The 12395-nt window shown below is 35.1% G+C and overlaps 1 protein-coding gene across 1 annotated transcript in view; it reads left to right on the forward strand.

The window, feature by feature from the left end:
* Positions 1-12395, forward strand: part of LOC110399996 (adhesion G protein-coupled receptor A3-like) — a 261744-nt gene that overhangs the window by 204730 nt on the left and 44619 nt on the right. Inside the window, exons 13-15 of the mRNA XM_021399543.1 lie at positions 1959-2166; positions 3105-3313; positions 12002-12129. Coding sequence (XP_021255218.1) covers positions 1959-2166; positions 3105-3313; positions 12002-12129 — 545 coding nt within the window. The remainder of the gene's footprint in view (positions 1-1958; positions 2167-3104; positions 3314-12001; positions 12130-12395) is intronic.

Genomic DNA, 12395 nt, shown 5'->3' on the forward strand with positions numbered 1-12395 from the left:
CAAATCAAAATGGAGAAGAAATAGGAGAACCACATAGCAGAAGTGCTATAAAGCGGTTGTATTCTTGTGGCTTGTGTAGGACTCCTTTTCTCTAGTCAGGGCACATTGTTACTTATCCCAATGCCTTTAGCTGTTGGTCTCATTATCATAAGCTTATTCAGATGCTTCTAGCTTTCTCTTTTTGTGTATAGTAAGTAATTAGTGTAATTTAACATGTTGCTGCTTTTTCTAGCACAGAATAATAAGAAAAAAATCCTATAAAAAGTTAATCACAGTATAATTTCTCTTACACTTCTGTAGATCTCCAGATAAGTCAGCAGAGATTTGGGGTTTGACAAATGACACTACTAAAAATTTCTGAACATACTTATTAATAACAAATTTATGGCTAAAATGGTATCATTGGAGATTCAGCTTACACAGATACTTTGGGATATCATAGGGGGAAATATGTCTTTTTCAGAAGCGTGAGACAAAGCCAATTATGACAGCTTTAGAATCAGTGAATTAGGCAGTGGAAACAATCTGAAGACAAGTACTTGATGTTTAGCTCAGTTAATTCCAATTAAAGCCTTCACAGTCATTTTAAAATCTAATGTAGAAATGTGCTGTCGCTATTTTCTGTATTTTTCCGCTTGTTTTTAATAAGTGGCTTTGCCCACTCTGAATACTTAAGAAAAAGTTGGTTGTTTTAGAGTTTTTTTGCTAGAACAGCAAAACTTTTCCAAAATACATATGATAATAAAGAGAAAATTATACATAAGCCTTTATCTGTTTACTTAAACATCCCAGTGACATCACAGACTACTCACACTTTTCTCCCATACTTGCTGTGTGGTGACTTGGTGCTTCTAATATTTTAGTTTGCTGATCTCCATTGTTTCTTTTATCTCTCACGTGTGTATTTCTCCCAGCATATGGACATACATTAATGTCAAGTTTCTTCACATTGTGGTGAAGAGTATTGGTTTTACTTCTCAAAGAGGTAGTGCACATGTACTGTGGGTAAACTGTTGTGATAATCTATGTAAATTATGTGCACAGAAGCTATACTTTGCCCTTGGGGGAAATGCAAATTAGAACGTTTTGTAGTTTGTTTGTTTTTAAATACATACACTTTTCACTTCAAGGCTCAGGACAGACTCCCTGTTTATTTTCCCATCGCTCATCATTTGTTTGTCTTTGTAAATAACTCAGCCTTTAATGATTAGTTTTATACTTGGGCAGGGAAAAGAAATGCTCGATGAGTGAAGTCCTCAGAACATAATGTTTGGTCTGCTTTATAAATACGCTGTAAGGAAATTATCTGCTTGTAAAAGGGTGTATAACACAATCACGGCGCAAAGCCATTATAGAGATCTGACAGTCTTCATTCATTTTCTCTCAGTGCTGTTTTATTTTCTCCTGTTATATTAATGCTTGTAAGATTTTTAATCCTGGGTTACTAAAACAGAGAGTTAACTTATTTTCTGTATAGTAAGAAAGAAAAATGTATTTATAAAATGTGCTATATGCACATTTCTAGTTCTCTACTGACTTATTTTATTTGTATTAATAAAATTATTTTAATACTCCTTAAGTACCCTTTCAGAGAAATGTTTTAATGTAAGTTGTCTGATTCTGTTTTAAGCAAAGGAGAAAACCTGGTAGAGGTTGTCTCTTTAAATCAGATCTGCAGTGTTGATGGACCCTCTAGCAGGCACGGTAAGAACCATTCTCACCTCTGCAGCAGGGAGCTTGACCATATAGACTCACACATTCAATCAAAACGTTTTCCCTTTTAATATGCACTGTACCAATCCTATTCCCATGGTTACAGCTCGTGCTTCTTTGGTTGCTTCCAGTCTGTTGGAAAAGGAAGGCAGCATACATTTCTTGTACAGGAGTTTAAAACATCATGAAAGCAACCCTGTTGTGATTTGCATTTTAAATGTTTCTTTTTTTTTCTCATTGTACAGAATGCTGTAGCAGTAGCTTCAGTTCATTTGCCACAGTCTGTCTTCTCTCAGTCTTCAGCCTGGCAATCTGTTGATAACGCAACTTGCAAGCTACAGTTTATTGTCTTTCGGAATGGAAAACTCTTTCCCAGCACAGGAAACTCATCAAATCTTGCAGATGATGGGAAACGTAGGACGGTTGCCACACCAGCTGTTTTTGCTAAAATAGGTGAGGAAATGTTATGCTTTATTTCCTTTAATCTGAAAGCTAAGGTTTACTTGATGGTATAGAGGAGTAGAGTATACAGTATGCTGAAAGGCTGGGAACAGTCTGTCTCTTTAGCAGAAATGTTTGAATTTATTCCTGTCGGCATTATTTTATTCAAATTCTCCTGCAGATAAAGAAATGCAATTGCTGTATGACTAGAATGCAAATTTGGGGGTTACTATTTTTTGACTGTGTTGTTACAGAAGCTTCTTTCTTAAAGCACAGTGCTATAGGAAGAAACCTTGTTTTACTCTTTTCTTTACAATGAAAATTGCAATGCTAACATCCTAGACTTTGATAAAAATAAGACTGTCGGGGAAGGAGTAGTGCCCTGTTGCATGTATCAGTACTCACCAGTATACTTTCTGATACGATGAACGTAAAACAGGTGCTGTTAAAGCTTTATGTCCAGGTGAGATATATCATATATGCTATTCAATCATTAATTTGAATAATTATTCACCCAGGCAATTTTAATAATCTTATTTGATTCTGAGTAGTGCTCTCATTTCTGTTAACATTTTTAAAATGTTTAAATGTGACTTTCAAAGTCCAGTATTGTCTCAGCTATTAATCACACAATGAAGCTGTGCCATTTTTGCAGTTTCATGGGCAGTAGTGTAACATTGGCTGTAAATGAAAAATCTTAAACAAAAAAATCAGCTTTGTGAAGGTTGGTTATATCATTTGGACACATTATGAGACTGAAATGTTATTCAGATTTTTTTAAACTACTGCAAACTTTTCTTAATATGTACATTGTTTTTGATTTTGGCCATTCAATGTGTATGTCTTTTGCTTTTTTTTTCCCTATAGTTTATTGTATCTGATCTCTTTACACATTTATCTGTAAAGGGTTTTCCACTCCATCTCTCTAATACAGTTTGTTGCTTTTGCAGATGGGTGCAGTTTTGGAAACCTCACCAGCCCTCTTACTATAGGGTTGAGGCACTTTGCACGGGGTATAGACCCCATTGCAGCCTTCTGGGATTTTGACCTTCTAGATGGACATGGAGGCTGGTGGGGAGAAGGGTGCCACATAATTAGTTCTGCAGGCAATATTACCACCATTCAGAGTACACACTTCAGTAACTTTGCAGTGCTAATGGTAAGTATATGACTTAGCAAATGTACCTGTATTTCTCTCTATTTTGCTATACGCATATGTTATTTTTACATGCAGCTGTATTACTCTTACTTGCCGATAACTGACTTTTTGTTTTCTATGATATTTAGTATAAGACAGCCTTAAAGAAAGTAAGTTATTTAACTGCTAGTAAGTGAATAAACCTGCTGGTCAGCTTCAATATCCAGAGACAGGCCTAATCAAAAGTGGCATTAAAATTTGATCTTAGAAATGAGAATTACATCAAGGAATGATTAGTATGTTATGGTTATAAATTATAAGACAGCATTTAAAAATGTATACTCCTGTGTGCTTTTACATCAGCACATCTCAGAGGCTGGTCTGCTTTTGTTCCTGCCCTGCACTGTGTTGATCATACTAATTAGTTGTGGGCATACCGCAATGTTGAATCATTTAATAAATGGAAAGGAATAACATCTTCTGCTCTTCTGGGTAAGGACACTGCTGTCTGTGTTGATCTTGAAGGAGTTTTAGTTTGTATAGCGATGCCGACAGCCCTCTGTCTAAATTGCTGCTCATGAAGAAAAATATTTCTGTGCAGTGCTAAGCCATCAGCCTTCTTTAGTCTGTTCTTAGTCACACTCACAGTTCCCAATGCAGTTATTTAACTATCCTGCTTAACAGAAAGTTACCATCATGAAAGCAGAGAGATTATGCACGTAATAATAGCATGTGTTATTATTCAGGGTACAAAGAAAAGCAAACAAAAAAAGGAAAGGTTTCTAACATATGTATGTGAAAAAATATTTGCACTATTAAATAATTTAATGTAAACCAGTTGTAAAAATAGATATGTGTTATTAATGCCAGATTGATCCTAAATGCTGGTGCATAACTGCTCTGTAGATGCTGCTTGTATGTATTACAGAAATGTTTATAGTTGAGTAAATACTGTATTGTGTGTATGTGTAAGGGACAGCAAACATAGGCGACAGGAATTGCGAGGACGTGTGCAGAGAATACCAATCTGCTGCTGTCAGATGGAGCCCAGATGGCAGCCAATCATAGCACAAAGCTCTAGCACCCACGAGTTAAATGCGGATATTATCGTCCACTTTGTAAGAACCTATTTCTCTCAGAGTTACTTAAACATTTTTTTACCCATTCCAGACTTGTACAGAATTTAAGAGCTGTTCCTAAGATTTGATGACATCAAATATACCTCATTTTCTACAGCACCTAGGAGTTGCGTTTTTTCACTCACCCACTTGTTTCCCTGAATGGGAAACAATTCTGCTTTGAGGGTGTTTTCCTAAATTCATTAAAGCACCTGTTGACTTTGCAGGTACCACACCCAAAATGGCTTCTTCACTGGTTGGGTTCAGCCTGTTCTTAAACTTTGTGTAGTTACTAAATGTTCACTAATTGCCTCCAACCAACCAATTCCATGGTTCCATTTTGTTTGTAAAAATGGTATATGGACATAGGGATCACAATTAATTTTTGGTTTCTAAAGCTGAATGCGCATTTTTCACTGTTGAGTTTGGGTTTTCCGCAACTGTAAAGGCAGCCAAGGCACCTTTTAATGCAGCTTTTGTATCTGATGTGTAATTCAGTTTAGGTCTTGTGGTTTTTTTGATACAGTAATTCAGCTTTGCTTTTTTTTCCTGTGTGAATCTTTCGTTTTTGTCACTTTTATCTGTTCAACACAAGAAAATAGAATTTGAGGCTTACTTTTCCTTTGCAGTTGATATGGCAGCAAACAGCGTGATGTTCCCTAGCTCAAATTTTACAGTCACTTTTAAGAGAAAAGATGCCTGACCTTAAGTAATTTATATATGCATACACTTGTGCAGATATGTATCAGTACACATATAAATGTTTCCAATAGCTGACTTTCTGAACAGATATTGGAAAACTTTTGTAGTTTCATTTTGTCCAACCATTTCCATTCAAGTATGTTATTCGTTAATCAGTGTTTTGTGGCATAAAGTCAAGGTTTGTTTTCTTTAATGTAGATTACGCTTCTCTGGGCAGTTCAATTCTCACACAAGAAATGAAAAAAATTTCATTGTTCTTCTTAGCTATTAATTTATAATATGAACAGTACAAAGTGCCTATGTGTATCTTCTTAATTTACACCCAAGTGCCTAATATATTTTAAAATACTAACAAACTGGCAGCAAGTTGAAAATAGCATATGGCGTGTAGCTGATGGAATTAGTTGCAATGTCATGATAAATGTTATTTTTTTAATCTTTAATTCTCAAATCTATTAAACCATAAAAATTCATAATTGATTATTATGTTTTGGGGTAATAGCAGTAAGCTGAAGTAGTAGGTGTAAACTGAAGAGCAGCAATAAAGCAACTTGAAGGTTTACATTGCTATCAGAATAATGTATCCTGCTGTGGAACAAGATGAAATAGAAGCCTCATTTAATCTGGCTGTCCATTTTATAGCTCATGCTCTGATTCATCGTTGCTGTTCATCATCTTTTTAAATAGAAAGACAAAGTTCACTGAGCTGCTTTTAGAAAAGTTGTTTCTGCTTAGGTACCACAAAAGAGTTAAAGATTTTGTACAGTCCTTTTATAGAAAGGCAGTAATCAAGGATTTATCAAGTATGATTGATAATTAATAAGCATGAGCATGCTTCAAGTGAAAGGATTCATGTAGAGCTTTTTCATTTCTCCATATGACAGTTGTTCAAGTGATGTCAATGAGATAAAGTACAGTTTGGTGGTTGAGTTGGAAAGGAAATACAAGCACCTTTCCTCATGCTGGTCTCACTTTTACACTGCTCTGAGTTAGGCCACTGGATGGAAATAAAACATTAGTGTCAGATAAAATGCAGCGTTATCTTTCTGAGATCAACTGTTGGATGCTACGTCCTAGTGCTTAGACTAAATAAAAGCTCCTGAGTTTGTTTCCTACCTTTCCCTTCATTCGCTTTGTGTTCAGACTTGTCCCCTATTTTATCTTAACTTCTGTTACCTATAGGTGGAAGACAGGCACGCTCTAGGTTCTTTTGGTAGGTGGCCAGAACCTTCCAGGGCATTGAACTATAAACCTCTACAATATGACTTTCTGATTTGGAGTAACATTGTGAATTTATATGTTATGAAGGTTCAGTATACCTAATTATAAATATTTGTTGTATAGATACTTTGTATTTATCTTCTTTTGTGAACTGAGCTCTATATCAAGAATTTAATTTTTCAAGATAATTTCTGTATATGTTATAACAAATGTAGTGCCCTGTAGCAAGTATACAAGCTATATATCTACGACTTAAAGTGTTCTGGAGATAACAAAAATTTTTAACAGCAGCACTGAACTTCAAAATCTGCTAAATTTGTTTTGACAAACATTGTCCTTTGTTCTTCCTTTCATTTTTCTTAGAACAGAATGGCAATTCAATAGTGATGGGTATTACTGTAATTGTGTACAACATATCCTTTTCCCCTAACAAGAATGCTTTGTCAATAGTAATTTTCTCAAATCTGACAAATAAACACTAGCAAAATTCTTAAATCTATGCATGCTACTTCACAATTAAGATAAAAAGGATTAATATCATTAGCATTTTTTAAATTGTAAACTGGGAGATAGGTTGAACAAACATAAAATCATAAATTCCTTTCCTTCATTGTCATGTTGTGTCTACTTATTTCAAACAACGTAGGTGGGTTATCTTTTTAATTTTCTCTTTGTGTGTTTTGTTTTCTTTTGTTTACAAGTGTAAGGAGTCATTCTCTGTATAAGTAGCACACAGTGAAGGCTATTTGAAATTGAGGGTTGAGGAGATCAAACTGACAAAGCCAGAACATATTTGAAACTGTCTTGGAAGCAAGCCTTTGAAAAACTGTGTGAATGAGAAAGTGAAGAGAAGCAAAGGATCATGGCAAAGAAGTTAAAGGATTTTTCTCTTTGTTTTACAAGCATTTCCTGAATCTTTTAAGTCTTTCCAAGCTAGAAGGCTTGCAGTACCACAAAAACTTTATTTTGGGTATTTTCAGTGTGACTGGAGACAACTGCAGAATTTCTTTTGCCTGTTCATGAAGTTGAGTTCTGAAAATGGTCTTCTAAGCTTTCGTATTTCAGGATTTCTCCCAGTTAAACAGCCTAAGTCTTTTGAGAAATTAACTCGTGAGTCAGGAGAAATGTTGCAGAAATGTTATTTAGAAGGCTGACAATTTTCCATCTGGCCCATAGAAAACACGAGGTTTTCTCAGCCTCCAAAAAAGTGGTTCAGTACTCCGAAAAATCAAACTGCTTGCAAAGAGGGAGTTTTAAAAATTAAGTTTTAAAATTTGTGTATTAGCATCTAATTCTACACCTCCAAAGTAGATTTGAGCTGAGTGTAACCAACAAAGATTATGAAAGAGATCTAGAATGTTTACCAGCTAGACATGAAATGAATATTTAGTGTAGTATGTGCTCAAAATTTGCTGGAATGAGACTCCTCTATGTGTATGTAAATGTTTCCTGACATAAAGACCTAGGTTTCCAAGCTCTGCTGCCAGTCGGAGACCTGACAGAGAGGCACGCACTCTTCATCAAAATCCTCAGCTGGTATGTACTGCTGAGCTAATGGGCAATGCTTAGCCTTACTGGACTGTTTTGAAGCCAACTCCCCCAAAAGGTTACCATCTTTCTCAGAATATTCTTGAATGTGCCAATCTTCTGTACAAAGGCTTGGAGAGAGTATACTCATAAGAGCAAGATTTTATTCTTTTCTCCTTTGATTATATCTGCTTTTTACTAAATTACTCTGAATAACATGTATTTTTCTGCTGTAAGATACATAAGGTAGCTTGGCACTGGGAACAAAAATCCAGGTTAGTATCCTTCAAGATGCCTTAACTTTATAAGAAATGGGCCTCTGACTCATGCTTTTTCTATTTGCTCTTGTTTTCTATTGCCTTAAGGGATCTTCCATTCTTTGTGGTATAGGGTAAAGAGATACAGACTACAAAGGAGCTCAGTAAAATGGGCAAAATCTTGAGTGATTGGAGATGCAAGTTAAAGACTAGAATCTAGGTATTCAGCCATCTTACTGTTTTAGTTGCTTGTGCTATGCATCTTCCAATTTTTCATTGTCTTTATTGTACTTAAGTGCCCTGTACTAGACAGCTAGTTGAGATTTGGCTTCAAAGCACTGAATAGAAGAGAATAATTGCATCCCTCAAGCTGATGTCTCTACTTTTGGTAATATGGCCCAATAAGTGGTTAACATTACATGACTTGAGGACTCACCACTGACTTGCTTTCATACTTCTGTCCACCCTGATCCTTTTCTGCAAAGCTGCTTTCCATTCAGTTGACTCCCAGCCTGTACTGCTAGCAGAGTTAGTTTGTCTCACATGGAAAACTTCATATTTTTTTTTTTAGTAATCTTCACAAGGCTCCTGTCAGCCCATTCCTCTAGTCTCTTGAGATCTCGGCAAATGGCAACCCTGCCTTCTAGGCATCAGCTATCAGCTGCTTCTCTCAATGTGCACTGCAGTGTTTTCAGCTCTTCATAGTGACCCAACTCCTTGCATAATTTTCAGTATTCTGAAGCTCTTAAACATCCTAATAGAATCTGGTACACAACTGCTAACTTCTGTTTTACTCAAGTTTGAGAAATCTAAATACAGAAGAATCTAACTCTTGCTGTAACTGGTTGTTCAAATGCACTTGTGCTTCAAAGTCTCTGAGAACCATGGATATCCTTTGGAAACAGTTTCAAGTGTCCTGCTTCAAACACAAACACCAATTAGGCCATACTTTCTCAATTCATACTGTTGTAAGAAAAATGATTTATTTTTCTAAAAGTATAATTTACCAATATCAGCATATGGATTAAAAAAAAGAAATACACCAACTAGATTTCTAGCTTTTTAGTGTATGTGTTTTCATGGAAATACCTGATAGTATTAGTTCACTGTATATACCCTTCAGTTTTCTCAGCATCAGCTATTAGATATCTCAGAGCTGTCTGTGGTATGTAATCTCTCTATACCTCCTTATACTTTCATATTGAGTTTTAAGTTATCAGTATAGATGTCTGTTTTGGTCAGTTTTTGAAATGAAGTGTCAGTTAAAAGGAAACTATCCTGTTTGCACTCTAATATTTTTATAAGTCCCATTGCTGGATGAAATAGCTGATAAAATATCTTTTTGTCATTAATTTCTATTGTGTCTTATGAACTATGGTGGCATTTACACCTCAAAGAAGTAGGTTTCACTTCTTGTTATAAAACTGGATGAATGATGGTGTTTCATTAGACAATATTTTACTGGACTTGTACTCAAACACAGCATTTCCTTTGTAAAGGTAAAAGTCTTTGGGTATTCATTTTCATGTAGATAATTCCTGAATTTTCAATACTGTTATCCTTCCAATCACCTCCAGAAAATAAACTAAAGCTTGTCTTTTAAAACATAATGCTGCTTTGCATAGAGTGTTTAAAAATACAAAAAAACCTTTGTATTCTGACTGCTATTTTTCCCCAGAGGATTACTCAAGGGAGGTTGACAGATCAATAAGATTTAATTATCACTAAAAAAAAAGACAAGGTGAATTCATGTTATATCTATAATGAAATCAGTTTTCAATATACAAAATTCTTGAAAAGGGTACTCTATATTGGCAATAACACATTGTGATACTCAAAATTTTTACTGCTTACTTGTACAGATTAGAAAAGAGATAATAAATATTTTAAAATGGAATTAGCTTAAAGATGCTGATTGTTCTTGATTCTTCTGTAGGCAAAATGGCTGTATTCATCTAAAGCACACAGCATTTGCTTTTATATAAGTATTCAAACATAGAGATTAAAAATACAGCTATAAAACTTATTTCTTTAGTACACTGAATGATACCACCTCATATGAAGTTGTGTTCATGTGTTGCTACGTAAATACGTAGCTTCAGTATGTTTCCTGTTTCACAATTTTGTTAACTTTTCAATCTTTTTTTTCTGGAAGTGTCCAAGATATTTATTTAAATAACCTCACTGTTGCTACTATGTTTGCTATAGTAATAGTTTTCTTAATACAGAGTGAAACAAGTATATACAGAAAATTTCAACAAAGTCTGCTAGCAGTATACCAAAGCATAGTTATATTAATAATAGTAAATATTTCAGCAAAATATTTCTTGCTATTTTGTCTTGATATTTGCATTACTAGTCCAGTAATATAGTACTGAACATTTCTGGTATAGAATAGTCTGCTTGAAGAAATTCGCTCTGTAAAACAATTAGTGGGGCATGATTTGGGGGGGGGGGAGGGTGGAGGAGGAAAGTGTGGGGCAAAAGACTGTTGAAAGAAGGTTGTTAAAGTGAAAATTCAGGGGCCATTCTGAGCCAATGGACCTCTAAAAAATTATAGGAAATTTCTGAATTCATTATATCCTGTGGCATCAGAATAGGTCAGTAGCACTAAAATAATCACCAAATAGAGAGTTCTTTTCCTCTTCTCTTACAATTGTGGTTGAGGAAAGAGTAGCAAGAAACATTAGGAGATAGCATAAGAATACCTATGTGACAAGTGATTCCATCACTGACATTGAGCACTGGGGTACCAGGCAGGGCTTTGTGCGTATTTATGAGTAGGACGAGTAACTGAGCAAATTTAACTGAGGGGTTCAAACTAAGAGGGCACACAATAGCTGAAGGACTACTGTGGTACTCTGGCATGGAAGGATGTGACAGTGCCTGCTCGCCATCTTGTTCATGTTATTTATTCATTTTGACAGTCTTGTTTATATATGTTGTAAGCTGCTCTGTTTATGTTTGAAATTAATACTCATCTGGAGAAACTGGTACAATCACCTTTAGGAACTTTAAAGCTACTCCAAAGGAAAATAAAAAGGTAGGTAAATGAAGGTAGAAAACAGTACATCTTCATACTCTAACAATTTTCTTTTGGTTTCCATCCATTGCACCTGCAGATCTGGCTTTGCCTTGTTTCTTACTTGTGAGATCTGGTACTTTAGAATGGAAATTTAATATGATCAATGTTACAAAGATACTAAGTTTTCCATTAGTTTTTTTTTCATGAAGAATTGTCAGTAGGCACTAGCAGATCAAAAAGGAATACACAGATTGTTACTTTCCTGTTAATATAGCTGTCAAACTGCTTTTGAATTGATACAGGTGCAGAGTTTTTGCAACTTAATATGAAGCTCACTGGGTGAGAGGGGGTTGTATCTACTGGGAATATAGAAGTGTATATTTGAATTAGAGTACAGAAGCTGCTCAGTCAATATTTTGGATGTATTCTCAGGTCTTCCATTTCATTGAGAGGCTCTTGTGAAATTGTATGTATGCCATTTAGAGACCTTTATGGTAATTTGATGTTTTGTACTTAATATCCTAGTAAAATACATGCATAAAGTTCATGTTATCTGAAGGAACAGATATAACTAAAACCTGCAAGATGTATTATTCTGTATATTTTTTCAGATTTTTTTTAATTAGGATACGTCTGCTTGTACAAAAAGGTTAATTTTTTCTCTTGCAAAGTGTATGCAGATGAGGAAGGAGCACTCTGATGTCATTGTAAATTCATGAAATGTATCTGCATAAAAAGTTCATCATCTTATTTTCCTGCTCTAGAGAGGGAACAGCTAGAAATGACAGGACATATTGAAATGAAGTCTCAGAGTTTCACACATGCCTAACAATGTTAAATCATTTTGTTTTCTCCGTAGGATTTTAAGACAGTGCTGTCTTTTCCCCAGTACCCAGGGGAGTTTCTGCACCCTGTGGTATATGCATGTACTGCAGTTATGTTGTTGTGCCTGTTTGCTTCCATTATCACCTACATTGTCCATCACAGGTAAGAATTCCATTTTAAAGCACTTGTGTTAGAACGATCAGAATTATGCTGAGGTACTTCAATTTTTCTAACCCTCATTGAAAGGAAAAGTGATCTGAATTGTTGCTGGATGGTAGTACGTGATTTAGACCAGAGAAGTCATGAAGAAAAGGGGAAAAAAAAAAAAAAAAAAGTTTGCTTCAACCTTTACCAAGGTGTATCTTTCCTGAGATGTATGTCTAAATGTCAGAGTACAGTTCTTAAAGTTTCTAACTTGACAATTCCAT

Source organism: Numida meleagris, chromosome 5 (genome assembly GCF_002078875.1).
Source record: "Numida meleagris isolate 19003 breed g44 Domestic line chromosome 5, NumMel1.0, whole genome shotgun sequence".
NCBI classification, from domain to species: domain Eukaryota; kingdom Metazoa; phylum Chordata; class Aves; order Galliformes; family Numididae; genus Numida; species Numida meleagris.